This window comes from Phalaenopsis equestris, unplaced genomic scaffold (genome assembly GCF_001263595.1).
Source record: "Phalaenopsis equestris unplaced genomic scaffold, ASM126359v1 Scaffold000499, whole genome shotgun sequence".
NCBI classification, from domain to species: Eukaryota; Viridiplantae; Streptophyta; class Magnoliopsida; order Asparagales; family Orchidaceae; genus Phalaenopsis; species Phalaenopsis equestris.
The window spans coordinates 36,168-59,481 of NW_018164939.1; the positions used below are offsets into that span (position 1 = coordinate 36,168).

Sequence of the window (23,314 nt, forward strand, 5' to 3'; positions counted from 1 at the left end):
TTTAATGTATGACACATCAACTTAATTCCTCTATAATTTGCAGTCTTGTGCATCCGTTTATTCTTAAGAATGGGGACCAAAATACTCTCCCTCCACTCCTCAGGCATCTTTTTAGTTTTTAAAATAATATTAAAGAGTTTAGTAAACCAAGAAACTCCCAAATCTCCTAAATATTTCCACACTTCAATTGGAATATCATCAGGTCCTATAGACTTTCCACCTTTAGTTTCTTTAAGGCCTCCTCAACTTCTATTTTACTAATGCAACGGTAAAAATGAAACATTTTATTATTATTCACGATATTAAGATCACTGAGGTCGATCGTATTTTCAGAAACTTCATTAAAAAGTTTATCAAAATAACTCACCCACCCATGTAGAATATCTTTTTCTAAGAAAAGTACTTTTTTATTTTCATCTTTAATACACTTTACTTGAGTTAAAACTTTACTTTTTTTCTCTCTTTGTTTGACTAGTTTAAACATATATTTTTCACCATCCTTAGCATCTAATCTATTGTAAAGATCATTAAAAGCAAAATTTTTAGTGTCACAGATTGCTCTTTTAGATTTCCTGCGGGTCGTTTGATATTTTTCCTTGTTATCTAAACTTTTACATTTAAACCAATTTTTATAACAAGACCTCTTATATTTTATCTTTTCTTGCACATCATTATTTCATCACCAACTATTTTTATAACATGAACTAAGCTCAAACAAACAAAATAATAAACGAACAAAAGCTTGAACATAACACAAAAACTTGATTTGAGCTCGAGCTCAAATTTTATAAAAAAGCCCAAGCATGAATAAAATCCTGCTTTACTCGTCACAATTCGTTCGATACCCTACTAAAAAGCTCATGCAAAGGTGCATTAGAATAATATGATTTTGATTGAAAATATAAGAAAATAAGCTTGAAAATTTTAAATCATAGTTGTATGCACATAATCAACCCTTAAATTATTGAACTTTCATTTATTATCCTGCACTTCTATTTAATCCAAATAAAGCTATAATGAAAATGAGAAACAGCAAACAGCATTTAAGGTGCAGCCTGAAGTTATAAGCACAAACTCATTTAGACCAGCAAAACTACAAGTCTCAAACTGATGTATTAATCCATCAAGTATTTATAAAAGCTATGATTCTAATCAATAAGTGCGACTAGAATAAGATTCGAATAACTTGAAAATTACAAAGATGAAAGGTGAGAAAAATAAACCAAATATTGGCTTGAATTTTATAACTAAACAGAAATTTCAATTCATTTTCTCTCTCATTTAAATAACAGAGCCCTGACATAAGTGAAAAGTAAAATCAGTTAGTTAAATATGAGGTTGTTTGAAGACAGGTTCATCATGAAACACAATCCCACTAAAAATTGTCATTAAATGAATCTAGAATCTTGGAAAATTGCAGTCCATAACTCTTTTTTCCCTAAAAAACATTAAAACAAAAAGATCAATGACACTGGTGAGCTCTTTAGACCAGGAAAGAGGAACATTAAAATCTAAATCAACATAAATAAGATAATAATAGTAATTAATAGCTAGTGGGTAGTAGCATACCATGGGATTAGGCATCGACATGGGCATTGAAGGAACCATAGACGAAGGCATGGAAGAAGGCATGGTGTTAGGCATACCAAGGGATTGCATTTGAGGGGGCGGCCGAGATAGATGATGCGGAAGGAGCGATAAATGTGCAGGAGGCTGCAAGGGGTTCATAGTTGGAGGTGCCAGAGGCATAGGTACCATCTGCTGTGGAAATGGTGGAAGCTGCTGCTGCTGCTGTTGAGGCACTTGCTGAACAACTTGTTGATAAGCTTGCTGCTGCCCAGCAGCCAAAAGGGATGGGTGGGGACCAGGGGGAAGAGGAGGTGCTCCACCAAGTGGAATTCCGGGAATTTGGGGTCGTTGCTCTTGATCGGAACCGTCGAGAGATTGGGCGGACAATGGCATTGCGACTCCAATACCAGGAATATTCCCTTCATTTCGCGGCAATCCAGCTGCAAAAGCTCCAGGAGTCGGCGGGGCTTCAGGCATTGGGTAACCACTCATTGGTCGTCCAACGAAAGAAGGATTCTGGTCACCATAGCCTGGAAACATTAAGCGGTAAAAGCTTAAAACAAACATGAAAAACCATATTAATATACAAAGAATTTTGTTCTATCCTGCACTGAGAAGGGTGAAAGAGCAATTCAAAGAACCTTGGGCGTGGAAAGCATTGTATTTATCGCGGGCTTGATCACCAGGACGATTTCTACACCAAAACCTCGTAGCATGATCATTTCCGCCGCTGCAGCATGACATTAAAATATAATGTTGTAATGAAAATGAATTATAAATCATAATCATCAATAGCACACATGGATATTCCACTGGAAGCATGCTAAAATGATAGTTCGAACTTTGAACACAACTTCTAAAACAAATCAAGCAAACCACTATTTCAGCAGTAAAGCCAAAATAAAAATTTTGAAAACACCAAGCATACCTTAAAATTAATAAACTATAAATTTTTAATGGATTCTAAGAATTCACATACCTGCAAAGTAAATAGCCAATAGGATGCCAAGAAAGATCCCACACGCAACTATCATGTGCCCCAGGCAGTTCAACCTGAGGATTCTCATGACTGTTGAAGTCAATGATTTAGTAAGAGAGTGATAAAAACATTTAAAGAAAAGGATAACATAAGAAATTTTGCTAAATCATAATGCAGCATATTTCCTAGTTTGTCAAACTGTAGTATGCAAATTTTGGGCAGTTTGGTTATCCTAAATGGAATTAATTCACAAATATAATTTTTCCTTATGGAGAACGAACACTTGTAGAAGATAGTTGTTCTGTACTAAGAGCACCAATTTGACTTGTATCGAAATTCAATTTAGCATCTAACTTCTAAATTTTCCCAAAAATAGGACTTTGAAGATTTTGAAGACCCATTTGGCACATTGGATGGGTCAACGTTACAAAGTATGTAAATCTTATAATTTGAGATGTGATAAGATGCTTGATTTCAAAATACTATAACAGAAAATAATGTATAATATAATATGAAGTAAAAGAAAATTTCATATTTAAAATACTATGCATGTATTTACTTTAAGCAAGTTTTAAACAAGTTTTAAAAATGTGAAACGCGAAACTGGAAAGTTTTGCCCTGGTGAGGTGACGCTTAAGCCTCACAATACAAAAAGAATCATTAAATTACAATAATTCATAAATAAAACATAGATCACTGATATATTTAATTTATTATCACTAAAATTTTAAAACAAACATATGGCAAGCATTCACTTAAAAATAAATCCACTATGAGAACAAAAAATCACGATGACCTAATTCGTATTTTCATCAGTATTATAAGAATCATCATAAATAATAACTTCATAATCATTTGAATTTTTATCTTATTGGTTTTACAAATTTCTTTGATACTATACTTTTCTTCTTACTGATTATATCGACTAAATTAGATCAAATATAATTAAAAAGAAAATAAACTAATATAATTATGTAATAAAAAAAAAAACTTGTTTTATATTTTGAGATATTTTATCAGATAGATTACAAATAATATAAGAGATACATTAATCATATAATATAATATAATATAATAATATTTTGCATGATCAGATGGAGGCATTGCTTTAAGCGATTCAAGGCATAAAGCCTCCAGACGTACAACATTGACAAAAAAAAAAAAACCATAAGCCTCATTAGTGATAGTGAAACTAAGTCTCAAGGCATTTTTTGTGCGCCTCAATTCCAAGCTGCCTGAGATCTGCCTCAAAGACCTTCCTAAACAAGGAGTTTAAAAGCCATTATCAGCATCAAATTTTGCAAGAATTAATTTGCTATTTAACTTGAGTTAATAGATTAGTAACAGTAATCTTTCTATCAATTAACTGATTATCGTTTCATATGCGAATTAGATAATTTACAACTCGTTACTTTAATAAATAATTACATAAATTTCACATGGAAACTTTAAATGCTTTATTCGGCTTGTTATCAGAACAACCTAGAGCTTTAAATGCATCCATCATTGAATCCTTTCACCATGCAATCCTTACCCACACATTATCTATTTAATAAAAAGAAGACATAAAAAAAAAAAAAATTGGAGACAATCTACTAGCCTTAGCCGCAGGTTCAAGCAAGCTCCTTTCTGGCAAATCACATGCATCAAAAATTCATGATACCCAAATGTGAGCCCTCTCTACGCATTGCAGTCAAATTTATAGCCCCATCGACACCACAATCTTTCAAGTACAAACCACTTCTTTCTCATTTGTGACATCACCAATATTTTTCCTCAACAAATGAACACTCACATAGCCTAACCCCAAATGTAACGAGAAACAATTGCAAACCCACATCATTTGGCTATCTTCCCCTAATCAAAAGAACTTCAACCCTCTATTAAAATCAACAAGAATTCATATGAAAGGGGTAGTCACTATGAGTAAACAATGAAATGATGGTGTGAGGGCAGGGTAACAACTATTAGTGATGAGCGACTTAAGTATAGCCTTCCCTACATTGCCTCTCTTTCTCAATCCTTCCTGTTACAAACCGTGCCACACCTTGACAATCACATTTGTTCGTGTAGGAAAGTATCAATCAGCAAATCTAATTAGGAAGAAATTTAATAGTGTTTTTGTTTCTGTTTTTTTTTCCTATATTTCTATTGTTTTCCTATTCACAAGGATTCCTATTTTGATTCATTTCACTATAATTCACATGAATAAAGGTATAATGGATTTGAACAAGTTAGAAAAAATATTATTTTCAGAATTCTACATGATATCAAAGCCAAACAATACTCTTTTCATTTTCATTCTCACTCGCAGTCGTAGTCGCTGCTCATCATCGATGTCGAAGAGTGTCGAAGCTTATCTGTGTTTCCAACGACAACTTCATCCAATGAGTCGTAAAATGACGAAGTTTCTAAGGTCGACAACCTGACTTGAACTCGTACGTACCGTCAACAATGACAAATTCATAGGATTCTACGAAGTTGTTTTCAACACCAACCCTAACCTTAATCTTCGCTTCTCTCATATGCATATCTTGTTGCGTCGAGATCTATAGATATAACAGTTGATGTGGTATAATATATAAATCAAACAGGAGAACGATAGACGAAGCAAAAAAATATAACAAGAGAAATCACACCAAAAAAGAACAGTAACACCACAGCGGATGACACAGATTTACGTGGTTCGGGAAATTGTCTACGTCCACAAAGTTATAGAGGATTTTACTACTTGAGGAACATACACCAGTCGATCACCTCGACTTACAAGAAGAATCTCTCACTCTCACCTCATTGCTCCCTCTTCTTCTCTCTTTGTTATTCTCTCTCTACATTGAGATACACCGAAGAAAACTCTACACAGAGATACACCGAAGAAGATAAACTTACAAGAGAAACAAACTTAATTTCTTTTCAGCCACAAGCCAACAATTAAAAACTAAGAGAGAACAATATTCTTCTTCTTCTTTCTTCCTCTGTCGCAAGGAACTACCTCTTGAACTTCTCTTCCTCTGCCCTGAGGAAATCTTCCTCTATCCTGAGGAAACCGAAGAACTCAAATTGTGACTTCTCATACAAACCGAAGGGGAGTCATGTGAACCTTTTTATCGCGAATAGGAAGAGAGGAGCGTCAATTCACGAACATAACCGAAAGTTGACGGGAGCGGTTCAAAATCGCGCGATCGGGCGGGGGCGGAAGTGGCGCGATCTTTCGCGATCTGGAACAGGGAGCTTTGGCGCCGATTCGCGAAACGGAAGGCGAGATCAGGAGTTATCGGGCTCCAGCTAACAAATCTCCCACATGGAGATTGATACACATGCTACAACATCTCCTTCCTCGAACTAATCTCCTCCACTAACAATGTCGCCTTTTTCTTCAAACATGAATCCTCCAACTTGAATCATCCACCTCTTCAACTCAAAGTCTTGTCTTCACTCTAGAAAACCAACTGAAGATGTGCAAAACTTCAGTTTCTCAAGAGTAACACCCTCAGTCAACATATCAATAGAGTCTAAATAGTCTTGCACCTCCAAGCTATTTCCCGGATTACTCGTCTCTGCTTACAACTCTCACTGCATGGGCAATATCCTACCGCTGTTGAAAGTCTTTTTCAACAAGTCTAGCCTTATACCTCTTACTGACATCACGCTTAGTCTTCACCTGGTACACCCACTTGTTATGTAATGTCTTCTTCCCTTGTGGAAATTCTGTCAGCTCCTACTTGCTCGAAATTTCATCCTGCAAGATTTCTTCACGGCTCTGTGGTTCTTCAACATCTATCTGTGGAACAATAAGAATAGGTGCTCCGGACCCACTTTCCTCTTTACTTTCATCATCAACAGAAGTATGAACTGTCAGCAATAATGCATAATGTACTTCAAATACCACATTTACGCTATCATTCTTCATATTTTTGGGATTCCTACAGTTCCTCATTATGTGGTCAGCCTTGCCACAATCCAGCAGGTTGTAAGTTGACCAAACTTTAATTTTGATATCCCTTTATTTGAGCTTATGGCATGTCATCTCCCTCTGAAATCAACATTCAGTTTAAACTCATACCTGAGATCTCGCCAGAATATTTCCTGCGAACTTCCTCAGCTAAAATCAAATCACAAATATCATCGCATTGCAGTTTAGATTTACCTGCAGAACTGCTAATTGTCATCATCATGGCTTCTCAACTATTTGACAACGATGCTAGCGCACGTATCTCAACATCAAAATCAATTTCAACAGACGAAAATTGATTTGTGATAGTATTGAAATCATTCAGATATTGAGCAACAGAAACGTCTTCCACCGTCTTCAAGTTGAATCTTATTCATCAAGTACACCTTGTTATTCGTCGATGACTTTTCATACACATCTGATAAGACTCTCATGAGATCTGCAGTCGTCTTCTCCTTGACGACGATGTGTGCAACGGACCTCGACATGGTCAATCGAATAACCCCCAGAGTCTGTCGATCCAACAAATTGCATTCAGCCTCGTCCATCCTTTCAAGTTTTTTCCCCAATAACGGAAGATGAAGTTTCTTCCCATAAAGATAATTTTTTTATCTGCATTCTCTAGTAAACAAAATCTATGTCATCAAACTTCTCGATCCCTGAAACTTTCACTTCATCTGCAGCCGTCATTCTTCCTCAGATTCGAACAAAGCTCTGATATCAGTTGTTGCGTCGAGATCTATAGATATATCTGTTTATGTGGTATATATATAAATCAAACAGGAGAATGATCGACAAAGCGAAAAATAGAACGAGAAAAATCGCACCAGAAAGAACAGTAACACCACAGCGGAATATAGATTTATGTGGTTCGACAAATTGTCTACGTCCACGGAGTTGCAGAGGATTTTACTAGAGGAATTTACACCACTCGATCACCTCGACTTACAAGAGGAATCTCTCACTCTCACTTCGTTGCTCTCTCTTCTTCTCTCTCTACATCGAGATACACCGAAGAAAACTCTACACAGAGATACACCGAAGAAGATAAACTTACAAGAGAAATAAACACAATTTCTTTTCAGTCACAAGCCACCAAGAATAAGCCAAGAGAGAACAATATTCTTCTTCTTTCTTCTTCTTCCTTCTGCCACAAGGAACTACCGCTTGCACTTCTCTTTCTATGCCTCGAGGAAAACTTCCTCTATCCCAAAGAAACCGAAGAACCCAAACCGTGACATCTCATACAAACCGAAGGAGAGTCGTGTGAACCTTTTTATCGCGAACAGGAAGAGAGAAGCATCAATTCGCGAACATGAGAGGGAGTTGGCGGGAGCGGTTCGAAACATTTCGCGATCAGGCACGGGCGAAAGTGGAGCGATCCTTCGCGATCGGGAACAGGGAGCTCTGGCACCGATTTCGCGAAACGGAAGGCGGGATCGGAAGTTATCGGGCTCCAACTAACATATCTCGCATGTTGCCTTCATATCTCTCTTACACGATCCCTCCATCGCTCCGTTCAATCAGAGCATAGATTATTTGAACAATTTTGAAGTCGATTTGAATCTGGCGATCAATTTTCGTAGATTTTCTGATCACTCAGTTCTCTTTTCGCAGATCATTTCTTTTGAAGATTGTTTCTCACTTCAATTTGTTAAATCACAGATCAATTCAGCTTGCAATCAAGTTGGCATGCCCAGCGACCCACGAGTTATCAGCTAACAAATTCTATCATTGTTCCTTTAGTTATTGTCGCTCATCCAATTGAGCAGTCAGACTAAGGATCCTCCTCTCATTTCATTTGGGCAACAGGTCTTCACATGTTTTACGATAAAGAGATATTTGAGACTAAGACCAAACTACATGATTTACGACAAAGAGAATTGAGTGTTACTCGATATTTTAACACTCTTCACATGTTGTTGGCTGCAACTAGACGTGCACGAGGTTTATTCTTGGAAATGCTCTTTTGATTTTATCTTGTATAGGAAGATTATTCAATAAAAAGGACTATAAAAATCCTTCTTAGCCTCAATAAAGAGCTAGATGAAGTCGATGGGAGAATTATGGACCATAAATAGGGAGAAAATCAAAAAGAAGTTAATGATGACAGACATCACACCACACCATATGCTGAAAAGTAAGGCTTCTGCACTCACATATCTCAAAATAATAAGCCCAAGAAAAGACGACCGTTGTGCAACCATTATAAGAACATGATCATGTGAAGAAAATTGTTGGAAATTACATGATATAGTTGTAAATTGGAAGCCATCCAATGAATGATATGATAAGGAGAACGATGCGAACGTTATTGTCACAAACAATAATAATTCAGAATTCAACATGTTCACCAAAGAGACACTACCAAAAATTTTTAGCAATAATTCTTGTTTTGAACAAGCATCGCTATCCTCTGTTGAGCAACGTATTATCATGTTAGCACACCAAGATATCTTATTCAACGCTTTTGGTGTACAAAGCAATAAATCAAAACTTTGGATAGTTGGCTATGGAGTTTCAGATCATATGACAAAAGAATCAATGTCTTCAAAAATTACAACATGCACTAGTCGCTCTGTAGTTTCAATAGCTGATGGTTCATTTTCACCAATAGTAAGAATTGGATCAGACAAATCGACAAAGAATCTTCATCAATACTCAATTCTTTATGTTCCAAAATTAAATTATAACCTACACTTAACCAACTTACTAGTGACTTAAAAATGTGACTTCATTTTATTCCAGTTGTTGTGATGTTCAAGTTGTGAATTTGGTGAAGGTGATTAGCAGTATTGAGATGTATTGTGGTATACACTTGCTCAAAAAGAAAAAAAAACTTAATCGATAGGCATTATCATCCGTCAAGTAGTAATTATGAGTCTAGTTCAAATTTTATTAATGTTGTGCTAGTTGAAATTCATGTCAGTCATCTTGTCATCCAAATTTTGCATACGTGGAAAAAAAATTTCCATGTCTATTTATCACTAGAAAGCCTAACCTTTATTAATGCAAAACATATCAGACATGTAAACGCTAAATTGCAATACAAATTTTCACAACATTTTCCCTATAATTCATAGTGATATTCGAAGAACCTCACAATTAAACAATATAAATGAAGCATAATAGTTTGTATCATTCATAAATGACCACAAAAGAGCAACTAAAAAAAAAACCTTACGAAAAAAAAAGTGAAACAACCACCATATTTAAATCCTGTCATTCCATGATCCTTAATAAATTCTAAAGCAAAATTCAAATTCTTAAAACTGAAAATGCAGGGGAATACTTTAATTACATCTTTAGCCCTTATATCTTTAAGCATGGAATTATCCATATAAGTTTTGGTGTGGATTCTCAACAAAATGGGGTGTTGAAAGGAAAAATAGACACCTATTTGAGGTGGTTGTCTCAATATGTTGTTTAATCATATACCTAAATAATTTTTGGGGGAAGACATTCTCACTGCCACATACTCATCAATAGAATAATAAAAATTTTAAATTCATCATAATATTCTAATGTGGTTCTACCCACATATAGGTTCTCTTTCTTCTGACTTCCCCATTAAAGATATTTGGTTGTTCGGCCTTTGCTCACACTCAACAACAACATTGCACCAAATTTGATCCCATGTCTCTCAAATGCATCCCCTTGGTTACTAAAATAAAAAATGGCATAAATGCTACTCCCCAACCAATCAAATATGAAAAATATACAAGTCCAAAGATCTTTTCACCTTCTTTGACAATCAATCTTATTTTCCTAAATCTAATAAGGAAAAGTCAACAATATATTAAATTTGAGACTTTTTCCAATATACATGTCATTTCTCCTTTAATTAAATCAAATTTTGTCCCTCAACCAACCCTCTCGAAAAACCAAATTTTGTCACAGAAACTATCGCAATTGTCTTTACTCCACCTTAACAAAGCACTAATTATCAAGAATTTTATACATAAACCAGAAGAAACATTGATCATATCAAAAATACTATGAAGACCTAAGACTCTCAAGAGTCTAAACCAGAAGAAACACTAATCATATCAAGAACACTATGAAGACCTAAGACTCTCAAGAGCCAGAATTAATTCCTACCAATATCAAAAACTTATGAGCAAAAAACTTTACCTATCACACACAAGTTTTGATATTATGTATTCAATGAGTGTAATAGGCCAGCATATGAATAATCCAAATGATGATCATTTGGAACAAAATCATGAGATACTTGAAGATGACAATTGGATATGGTTTACTCTTCAAAAGATATGAAAATCATGATGCTGGGATATATAAAGATGCCAAGTAGGCGGTAGAGGTAATTGATAGAAAATCAATCACTGAATGTTGTTGATACGTTTAGGACAATCTCGTCATGTGGAAGAAGAAAATGCAAGCTATTTTCTCTCATAGTAAAGAATTTGAATATCACCCTCTTGCACTATGAATATGAGAGGGAAAGTGGATTCAAAAACTATTAAGGGAGCTTAAGTTTGAGACGAAAGACAAGTAAGAGGTTCAGTGATAGCTAAGCAGCAATTAGTATAGCCATATATCTCGTGCATCAAGACAAAACTAAACATATCAAAATTGACAGACATTTTATCTCAAAAAAAGATTAATTGAATTGTTCAACTCAACTATGTTCCAAAAAAACTTCAGATTGTGAATATTCTCTCCAAAACACTACCCTCCTGATGAAATTGAAGTCCCATCTTGGTTTGTACAATATATACACAACCTAACTTGTGGAGTGTAAGAAAGTGTCAATTAACATAACATATTAGGAAGAAATTTATTTTTTTTTCCCTCAGACTAACTGGTGTAAGAAAGTTTCAATCAACATAACTGATTAGGAAGAATTTAATTTTCTTTCATCATAATATATTTCACTAATTGTGTTTTTATTTTTGTTTTCTCCTATTTTTCTATTTGAATCCTATTTGGAGGGATTCTTATTTTGATTCATTTTATTATTATTATTATTATTATAGCAAGGTGTAATTGATTTGAGTGAGCCAGAAATAAAATTATATTCAGAATTCTACAGCATGTGACTAATAGCCCATCCCAAGATGTAAACATGTCATATTCCAATATAGCATTGAGAGAGCACACTACTTTTATCATTTTTATTAAATCCTAGAGAAAAATATGAGGATAAGCATACCAATGTGGTCTCATCCCCATGGCCATCTTCATAGTCCCACGACCCAGAAAATTTTTCGTCAAGTAAAGAATCAAATACTGCCACCCACCATATTTTGTATATTTAGGTTCAATCTTAGTGCATTAAGAAAGGCAATGGGTTTTTCCCAACCGTGATCCGTAGTTTAGGGAAAAAAAACGAGCTAAATATGCTGTTGTAAGACCCATTGGCATATGAAAGTCTTAAATCTTGAACAAAGAATCTAAGCAGAACCTACAATTCCTTTCATTATTGAAATGTTATGAATAAAAGTGGGCTCCATGGTTAAGCAAAATTGGAGAAAACCAATAAAGCCTCCTACTAAGTCAAATCCTCCTTATGAGATAATGGGGACTACAACACAGCTTAGAAAAATGAAAGCTAATGAAAGTTAATAAAAACATGGAAGCTGTACATATTTTTACCTAGATTAATGGACCTAAGGCAAGCAACGAGTTAAGTTCAAGTAAGCTGAACTTCCACTCGAAATAAAAAATTTTGATTGAGTTGAGCTAAACCTTAATTTTAGAAAAACTTTTAAATGTGCATTATAATCATTTAGGTTAAAAAGGGATCACTGATGGGAGCCCTTGGCATAAATATGGGATAACTTTGGTGTTAAAGTTGCATCAATACAATTTGCAATATGCTAGCATATTTCTTAAAAGGTTGGAATGCTTATTGGCGTGCTTATACGAGTCCAGTGTGCTTTTTGTTGCCATACTGGTATAACAAAGAAGCCAAGAGCACAATTTTGAGTTTGTTAATTCAAAGTTGATCAAAGGGGCATCAATGTGTGTTAAAGTAAACCACCAAAGCAAGGCTGTAAGCCTACTCCCAAGCTTCTTTATTCTCAAATTTCGTAACTTCTCCCACCCTTAAAGTTGCAAGTCCCTCTCATAGAACTTCCACTTGATGTTAAGTCTCGGACGCCGGTTCTTACCACTCAAATTTTCCGCAGTATTGTAGCTCATATAGTACCGCGAGAATAGCTATAGCGGGAGAAGCGTTGAAATAACCCTATTTTCCTTTCTTATGCTTTCATTCATTTTGAATCATTTCCTATATATGTATTGTATTAGGGTTTAGAAATCAGTTTTTTCTTTTGTTTTGTATCGGGATAACCGTCGACGTCTCTTCTTCCCTTTAAGGTATGCATCTTAGGGTTCCAAGTAGTACTTCGACTGTATCTTGGTTTCCAGGTGGTGATTATATTCTCTATCCCGTCCCACATCCCTCTCGCTTCATTGCCACGCCTTCCTCCTCGTTGCAGCCGCCCCGACCGTAGTATCGTTGTTATCTTCCTGCAGTACCTCATTGTCCAGCTATTTCTCGGTACCACAGCCCTTGGATAGTCCTCATTGGGCTGTGCCACGCCTTCACCGCCGCAGCTGCCGTCATTGCTGCCCGCATTTGCCAACAGGAAACAGCCATCCGAGCTATTTTATGCTGTTTCAACCACCCACCCAGCCGTTTCCATCATTCTAGCTTACTGTCATTGCCACAACGCTTTCCCCTTGTTGTTTTCCTGATGTCTAGCCACCCCAAACAGCCAACTGTTGTCGTTTGGGCTGCTGCCCCTTGCTACATTGCTGTTCCGACCCACCATAATCGCTGCCGCTCCTCACCAACAACCCGGAAAACCCTTCCCTACCTTGCCACTATCCAACCAAGCCATTTAACCATCACCACCTTCACCCGGGCTGCTGCCCCTTGCTGCACTGCTGTTCCAGCAACCAATAATTGCTGCCGCTCCTCACCAACAACCCGGAAACCCATTCCCTACCATGCCACAATCCCACCAAGCCCTATAACCATCACTACCTTCACCCGGGATCCGCCCTAACATTAGTTTGTGTTTCAAGTGTTGTATTTTCCCTTTCAAGTGTGTTTGATTGTAACTTTCTATTTGCTTCAAGAAGTACTATTAGTTTTTCCTATTGTGGGGTTTGGATCAACTCCGGTATCAGTCTCAACCTATTTGTTTAAGCCAATTTACACGCTACAAGGCCATTAAACAAACCAAATTAAATGGGCCAACATAAACTCAGTAACCAATCAAGTCAAACATAATTCACGGAACTCTCTGTATTTAGAGTTTTTCAGTCCACTTTTGGGCATTCCTCGTCCTAAAGGTTATCAACCCCGACATTTAGGGGCATGCTTAAGAATCTATACCTCAACCAACCAACTTATAAGGCCATAAATCAAATCACGCTTGATTCACAAGCTTTTCCAAGAAAAATCTGTCTAAGATCATCATAATGACAAATAATTACTTCATTCAACTATTGCACTAGCAAACATATCAGATGTTTTCTTTTTTATTTTATTTTTTTACAATTATTTTTATTTGTCAGTGCTTGTACTCATAGGAAATTAGTAGGAAATAAAGTGAAGGATCTCAAGAACGAGTTCAAGCACTCAATCTGCCCTAATAAATAAATACAAATAAAACTAACATATCAATTAAATACCAATTCGGAGTTAGCTCAAATGTTACCAAGCCTTAAAACAAAGCCTTGTATCCTAGACATGCTTCTAAAAGACAAAAATTGAGGACAATGGATGTTCATGCCATGCATCTGAGACTGTCAATCATGTCTAGTACTTCTGAACCATAAGTGATCATACTGCACACCTTAGAACCATTCAATCAAGCTATTATAACCCTTCAATGTACGACATGGTGTCAATCTCAAAAGCATATCTTAAATACATACTTCCACCAACTTTAATCAAAATCTAAAAAGAGGCAACCCACAAATGTTAATCAAACTTCCTAAATATTACAGCTTAAATTCTCATAATATTGGTTGATAGGGTCTAACACTCGCATTTTCGGGTCCCAAATGCCGGATATGAAAAGTGAAGAGTTGTGTTAGGTAGTCAACAGCCACCGTAAAATTTATCGAGAAATCATGATATAAATCAGTTTGATCATTGTATAAATGCTACATCGTCCCCTAGAAGCGACGTACTGAAATAATTGTCACAAAATTATATGATGTTTTGTAAAATAAAGATTACTAGGAATCATTGTCATAAAACTAGATGGGGAACCTAAAAGACACAAATAAAATTATTTTTATGAGTAAACTTCAAGATTTCAATATTTATGATGTTCATGAAGAAGCAAATTCTAGGTGAGATAAAGTAACAAACACTTTAAACAAGTGACAAAAGATATACTTGGAGAATCAAAAGGAAAAATTTCTATAAAACAAATAGTTGGTTGTGAAATAATAATGTGTAAGAAAAGATAAAATATAAGAAGTTATGTTATAAAAATTGTTTTAAATGTAAAAGCGAAGAGAATTGTGAAAAATATAAAATAGACTGTATGGAGTCTAAGAGAACAATATGTGACGATAAAAGTTCAGTTTTTAGTGAACTTTATAATAGATTAGATACTAAATGAGTGAAAATATATATGTGAGTGAAAATCACAAAATAACATTCAACATAGGTGGGTGAGTTATATTGATAAAATTTTTAATAAGTTTCTGAAGATACAATAGACCTTAGTGATCTTAAAATTGTTAATAATAATAATATGTTTCATTTTTACAGTCACATTAGGGAAAAAGTTGTCGAGGCTTTAAAGAAAACCAAGCATGTAAAGTCTCCAGGACCTGATGAAATCCCGATTGAAGAGTGAAAATATTTAGAAGATTTGGGAGTTAGTTAGTTCATTAAACTCTTTAATATTATTTTAAAAATAAAAAGATGCTTGAGTGAAGAAAGAGTATTTTGGTTGCTATTATTAAGAAAAAAGAGAATGCACAAGTGTGCAAATTATAGAGGAATTAAGTTGATGTGTCATACTTTAAAATTATGGAAGAGGATAATTGAACATAGGTTAATATGTATTGCACATTTTTCTCATATTAATGTTGAATTTATGTTGGGCAAGTCGACTATAGAAGCTATACATTTATTGATAGGTTTGATGGAGAAGTAAAAAGAGAATAAGGAGGATCTCCATATGCTTTTATTTATTTAGAAAAAAGCTACGATAAGGTTCTAAGTGATATCCTTCTAGAGAATTCTAGAGAAGAAAGGTGTTGATATGACTCATATTCAAGTCATTAAAGATATGTATACTAGAGTTGTTACTTGTGTTCGAACAGAAGGATTGACTGATTATTTTCCTATATCAGTTGGATTACATCATGGATCCGCTTTAAGCCCATATCTTCTTGCTTTAGTTATGGTTGCTCTTACTGGACATTTATAGGAGGATGCAGCTTGGTGTATGCTTTCGACTTGAATTATGGAGGTCAACATTAGAGTCTAAAAACCTTTGTTTTAGTAGAACTAAAACAGAATACATAAATGTAATTTTAGTAGTAGCTCTACTGACAGAGTTGTAACAATGGTGATAAAATCATTAAAAGGTGTGATCGCTTTAGATATCTCGGGTCTATTGTTCAAAGTGGTGATATAGATGGGAATATATAGATGGGAATGGAGTTGGTTGGTTGAAGTGGAGGAACGCTTCGGGCCTATATTGTGATAAAAAAATATAGCTTAGACTCAAAGGAAAATCTTATAAGATGGTGGTGAGACTTGTAATGCTCTATAGCGCAAAATGTTGGCCTTTAAAAGAGAAGCATAAATAAGTTGAGTGTTTCCGAAATGAGAATGCTTAGGTGGATGAGTGATTTTACACTTAAGAGACAAAATGCGAAATGAATATATCTTTGATAGAGTTGGTGTAGCTCCAGTGGGGGACAATTAGAAAAAGTCGTCTTAGATGGTTTGGTCACATTAATTCTTGACCATATGATGATCCGGTTAGGAGAGTGGATGTATTAGATTTGACTTACGTTAAGGCAGAGGTAGACCTAGAAAGACTTGGGCATATTGTATAAAAAATGAACTTAATTTACTACAATTAAATGAAAATATGACACTCAATAAGACGCAATGGAGAAAAGGATTCATGTAGCCCACCCCACTTAGTAGAGAAAGACTTGTTGTTATTGTTGTTGTTGTTGTTGTATTGGTTGATTGGGTCTATAGGTAGACCCACAATGATAAAACTATGGGATCTTTATTGAGTTTACATCCATCCCGCCTATCAACCCCCATCAATTAAATCCTAGTTTTGAGCCCATTATGCATCAAAGGTTATTTATGGTGCATTTAGATATGTTAACAAGAATTTTAAAAAAGAAGCAGCATATACTTGGCACTCAATAAGTAGATTTCTCGTGTAGAATTAGTTTTCTATTACTCTTCTAGCACAAGCATATTATTGAGCTATAATTCAATAAATCTTGCAAGCGTATAAGATTACTACTTACACATCAGTAAATTAGTAGTTAAAGAGTTCAAAATAAACATCATGAGACATGGATATTGAATGAATAAAAGATCATCAAAGAAGGATTACCCAACAAGCCAATGGAAGATGGATCCATCAAAACTTCCACTAACAAAATATTCTTCATGAAATGGATGCCAAGCCAAAGCTAGCACAATAAGGTAGAAACAAACATAATAATGTTAGTAGTCAACTTAAAATTTGAAGTACATGATCGAATGCTAGTTATCTGCAAAAACATGATTGTTACACACCACAAAATAGCAATGATTCACAACAAACAGTTGCAAGCTAAATATTTACATGAACATCTCTCTCGCATCAAGCATATAAATTCACATATTGTAAAACCAAAAGCAAAGAACTTCATAAAACAAGTAAAAGAGAACACAAGCTGCTGCTCTATAATTCAGAAAATGTGTGGTTTCCCTTACATTTTTCTTGTTTGTCATCTTTATCCGAATTCAGGCCTTTTCATAATTTTCAAATCATCTCCAATTTGTCCCCAAAAATAAAGCATGAAGCAAAAAATTGTTCAGAAAAATGTTATGATTTTGGTTCAAAAAAGAGATATTAAAGCAAACAACCAAAATATTCAATAAGGCTCCGCAGCCATAAGTTAAAAACATTATGTTATCAGAAACTTTGTTTTTTATATTTCAAGATAAATTGCTTTAAAAAATTCGTCTTAACTAATGACTGATGGGAACCGGAAAGAACAATCAAATCCAATCCATTCACCACTAATTTTCTCAGTGGAAAAACAGCAGCGTCTCATTTTTATACATGTCAAGTATAAAAAAACAATCAAGTTGAAGCATCACATATTCCATTTGTTTATTTCCACAAAGTTAGATTTAGCATTCCATAAAGCATGAAACCATCAAATTTCTTTTGTTCTGCAAGGTTATTCATCATATGTATTTTAAGAATAATTAAAAGAACTTTCAATATACCTTTCTTAATGCACGCAAAATGAATTATCATGGCACTTAATTGTATGTGTCCTCGAGATAAAAAAAAAATCATAAGACTTTAGTTAACCCTCACATGTACGCCACCAAAGGGGTGCATCATAAGCGGTAAGGGCAGTAAACGATAAATGCGACAAAACACAATCAAGCATAAGATACCTTGAATGATACAGAACTACAATAATACATATTCACAAAATGGATCATTGCCATTATAAGCGACGCACAAGAATCAAGACTAATATGCCTCGACTATCACTGAGATTACTCAAATGACATCAACACGCAAAACGAATCGCACGTGCACGTCCAAACGATCAAAATTGTCCGAGAAAGGTTCTTCCATGATCTGAACGAGTGAACATGATGAAAACACTAGATCTTCAATACGACAAGCATGATTTAGATCCAAATCATCTCAATTTTCATCAAAGCCACTAAAATGATTGTTGATAGTAAAACAGACAACACGAGTGTGTATGGGACGTTAATTTTGCCTAAAAGCGACACCCATATTGTTAGATTTTCATGCATGAACCCCGACACGGAGTTCGAGAGCATGATACAATTCAAAATGGATAAATACAAGGGGAATATGCATGAATTTTAATGGCATACATACATACATATATATCAAGATATACATACATATCTACACACCCACACACGTGTGTGTGTGTGTGTTCAAAAGACCCGAGTTAAAGGTACGGCGGATAATGCAACTACCTACCAACTTTCCACCCAAAGATGAACAATATATATATACCCCAAACGGCTGCCTTCACCCGTACCTTCCCCTCTACTCTTCACCTATGCCTTTCCCTCCGCTCCACCGCCAATCCCATTTTCTTCACGTGTTGTCACCTCGCCATCCAATCAAAAGAAGCCAATTCAAAAAAATAAATAAATAAAAAGAAAAAGATTAATAATTTCTCTATACATAACTTCTCCTCCAGCCCACTCGTTAGCCTCCAATCCTTTCAACCGAGGTCAACACCCGACTTCCTTCTCCGAGTGCCTTCCTCACAAAAAGATCACAGCTCCTTTCCCCAACATACTCTCTCAGTCACCCAACTTTCCCCTTTTCTCCTTACTACTGTCAAGTATCCCTCCTTCCCTCTCGTTCTCCGATTTACACCCAACCTTCCTGCTCCCTTTTCTTCCTCCCACTACCAAACATTCTCCCTACTGCTCTAATTCCATGTGTGAATGTTTGAAGACATTGAGACGCCAGTGTTTGAAGACCCATATGTGCATTGCATTGCGTAGTGGGATGCACCGCTTAAGGTCTTGGCGCAAGCCACCAAACATGCCTTTCTTGGCATGGTGGACAAACTCATTTCGATTCTTTACCTCCCTATCAAGGAGGAGACGTTGAAATGTTGTCGGAATACTATCGAAATGTTGCCCGACTTTTGACTAAACTAAAAAACTTGACAAAACTTTCACTAAAATATAAATTGCAAAATCAAGAATTCAAATGAATATTAATAGTATTTTGCAAAAATTTAAAAAAAACACTCAATTGAATTCACTAGAAAAGGTGATTTCATAACAAACTTATTGAAGAATTGAAGCAGACACAAAAAGCTTGCACACAAAGAGCAAAGAGCAAAATATCCTTGGTTATCCCAAAGCACTCAATCCCCAAGCTTCCAAGCAAATATGAGGAGATATGAGCATTCCACCTCTCTTATTTATAAGGGTATGAGTAGAGCTTTGCGGACCCCATGACATGCAATGTAATTCCTATTAAGACAAATATCAACATCATTCAACACTCACAATATGCTTATTTGTTCAACTCACCATTGGATCCACAACTCAAAATGCAAGAGCAGACAGAAAGTGAAATTGACAGTAAAAAATATTTTTATAAATCTCAACAATAACACATGTGTGCAAATAATAATAAAACTATCTAAAATTCATTTCAAATCAATAAATTTAAAATACCCTCGTTTGCTCCGACCACCATGCTAAATGTTCAATTAGAATGTCAGAGAATGCTTGTGTGCAAAACTATTTAAAAATCAATTCAACCCAATAAGCTTACATACCCGCATGTGCTCCAACGCAAACCCTAAATTGTTAAACTTAATCATCTGAGAATGTTACGCCGGTCAAACCCTTAAGCTAAAATCTAATTTGTTTCAAAATACAAGTAAAATTAATTAAAATCAACGCAAAATAACAAATTAAAATTCTCATATATTTGTTGAAATTCAAAATAATACGGAATATTTTCATTAATATGAAAAATGGGTATAAATAACCCTTACATGAATCCTAAAATAGGAAAAAGAAACAAGAAATAACATAAAAATGAAAGATATAACTCTTAATATCTCCAAATAATCAATTCAATAATTATTTTGGAGATAAGGGAAACAAAATAAGAAAGGAAATAAATCCAATTCAATAAAATAATTTATTTCTCATAACTTCTCACATAAATAAATTATTTTCTAATACTTGGATTAGAAAAAAATCAAACAATAGGCGAGGAAAATCATGAGAGATAGAACTTGAAGACTTAATCATGTACTGCAGTTGTCATTGGTTGCAGTTCCTGCAGTGTCTGCAGGTAGACGGAAGACTCCTACAAGTAATGTTGTAGAGGAGTTTGCAGAGAACTAGACAACTGCGGTTGTCTTTGATTGCAGTTTCTGCAGTGTCTGTAGGTAGGAAAAAAACTCATACAGGTAATGTTGCAGAGGAGTTTGCAGGCAAGTAGACAACCTGTAGAAAAATAATATGCAGGATAAAGCTTTAAAAAAAAAAGATAAAAGTTTTGGAGGAGGGTCTATTGAAGGAAAAGGCATTGCAGTGAGAAGGGCCTGTAGCAAAATACTATCCTTTGCAGGGCAAGTTGCTAACAAATAAGATTTCTGGCGACAAAGAAAAGGGGCTACAACCTGCATGGAGAGAACTGGTTGTCCTCGATGTTGCTTGATAGGAGAGTTCCAACGAAGAAGACTGCAAGGAGAGTTCTGGTGGCAAAGAAAATGCAGAGGACCTACAAGGAGTTTTACAATAGCAGAGAAGAAACCGATAGAGAAGGTCATGTAAGTCGCTGCTGGGATTCCATTGAAGGATACATCTAGTTTCGCCTCTATAATAGTTTTTTTCAAGTCGCTTTGCTAGCAAGCCAACGATGAACTCCTCTGTAACGAGTTTCAGACTTAGGGGCTCGAGAGTACCATTATGGAAACCTACAGCTATGTGTAGCTCCAACTCCAAATGTCCCAAAATAGAATCCATATTTTTTCTATCAAGATGCGTTGTGGAATGACAACACATAAATGATTGACCTCCCAGAGTATTGCAATATCTCTGCTACCATCAATGTGACAGACTTGACTCCATGCTATAAGGAAACAGAAGCTTCGATGAATAAATTCGAAGCTCCCCCAAAACCGAGAAATTGACACGGGAGCATGGGTCATGGTGTTGTAGCAGCTACTTTACCACGGTACCTTTTTCCTATTTGATCCCTTGTCTTATTTGTATTTCCTTCCAATTCTAACCACTAGTACTTATGGTAAATATATTGTTATGTTGTCTTAGGGTTTAGTTTTTTCTTCCATGCTTCAAGGTCAGCAGCTAGGGTTGTTTTCCCTTCTAGGAATGTATCTGACGACAAGCGGTGCTCTGAATCTATCATGTCTGAGGCGGTGACCTTCTCCGAAGGTTTGACTTGTACTTTGGTTGTAGCTCGATCCCACAGGGATATTTATACAAGTCAACTCCTCTGAAACCCCTTTCCAGCCATCCCCTTCGCTGCCACATCTCCTACACAGCCTTGCCTTCGCAAAGACTCACCATATTCGCTGCAACCACTCGGCAAACACTCTCATTGTTTTCCTGCAACCGCCTACCAATTAGCCCCCTCCCACCATGTTGTCATTCCTCATCGTAGCCTTCCAACAGCCAACCAACCTATTTACTGCCACCTTGCTGCTATCCAAGATCAAGGAATCCCTTCCCCCACATCCTAGCTACAATTCTAGCCTTGTCAAACCAACTCCCTGTGACCTAATTGTTGTCTCAGCCCATACAACTCACACTGCAAGTCACAGCCGCAACCTTCTCCCTGCAGCTGACCAACCCTCCCCTTACCTTCTCGATCGCACCGACAACCAACTCATAACCTCTTTCACCGATCACCACTCATGGGACCCATTTTAATTGACTTTTTTAATTTTGTGAGTTTGTTGTTATATTTCCTTTTCGTTGTGATTTTGTAACCGTTTATTTGCTGCAAATAAAAATATTTGTTTTTCCATTGTGGTTTGGGTTGACTCTGGTAGCAATGTCATTAGTATTTACATAAGTTATTGTCTTGACTATTGACTTAACATCACCTATTAACCTTTTGTTCATCCAAATTTGGGGCCAACATCAAACATAGCATAAGGCAATGTCACCTGATTTGAAAATAGATCCAGAATTTACAAAATCAAATATTACTCTTATATATGTGGCAAGCATACCCTTATATTTCTAGTATTTTCATCATCTATCTTGCAGCTTTTAAAGCAACTATATTTTAACAAATATCCAAGTAATATTCTACATTAGTTATGATAACGTATGCATTTAATTTTAAATTATATAGTACATTTAATTCAATTTACAACAATTTTGTTGATATAGAAGTTTCATCAATTCCACCTACATTATTTTCATTTCATTTGGTTTTAGTGGAAACTATGCAAAGATTTATGGTCATCAATTATGAAAATCAAATAAAAAGTAGACGGACAAGTGATATCCAACAAATACAAGCTCATTTAAACAGTTCAAATGTATGCAAATTAAATTAGTTTCCTTGTGCATAAATCACGCCATACGTGACCTATCCGTTAGCAGTGAAAAATAAACAAATAAATTACCAAGCCAAAATCTTGCTATAAATTATTCTAACAAGCTTGATCACTTGCAAAGACCCGTTTCATGTAAGTGAATAGAAGTCCATTCACAGTTCAAACAAAGAAGCAACAGGCTTTGGTTCATTTTTCCCTCTAAAATAAATTCCACTTTAAATATTGCTTCATGCAACATATTTTCCGTGAAAAACCAAAAGAAAATTCCAAAACAAATGAATCATTGAAATCAAACAAACATGTGTCTTAATTTGACGTAAAACTCCTTTTTCTTTTTTTAAATAACCGAGCAAATGATTAGAAAGTTTTAACAAAATGTAGATCTGAGGAAATTTTCTCACCAGTAACATCCTTCTGATGCCCTCGAAAAGATTCAAGTTCTTTCATGGATCTAATGTCATAAAGCTGAAACAATAATACAGAAT

General features: G+C 35.5%; 1 protein-coding gene across 1 annotated transcript in view; it reads right to left on the reverse strand.

Annotated features, from left to right (window-relative positions):
- LOC110028169 (flowering time control protein FY-like) overlaps nucleotides 1–23,314 on the reverse strand; it is a 44,948-nt gene that overhangs the window by 5,462 nt on the left and 16,172 nt on the right. Inside the window, exons 5-9 of the mRNA XM_020729912.1 lie at nucleotides 23,231–23,294; nucleotides 17,096–17,174; nucleotides 2,549–2,638; nucleotides 2,211–2,299; nucleotides 1,570–2,099 (exon numbers count right to left, since the gene is read on the reverse strand). Coding sequence (XP_020585571.1) covers nucleotides 1,570–2,099; nucleotides 2,211–2,299; nucleotides 2,549–2,638; nucleotides 17,096–17,174; nucleotides 23,231–23,294 — 852 coding nt within the window. The remainder of the gene's footprint in view (nucleotides 1–1,569; nucleotides 2,100–2,210; nucleotides 2,300–2,548; nucleotides 2,639–17,095; nucleotides 17,175–23,230; nucleotides 23,295–23,314) is intronic.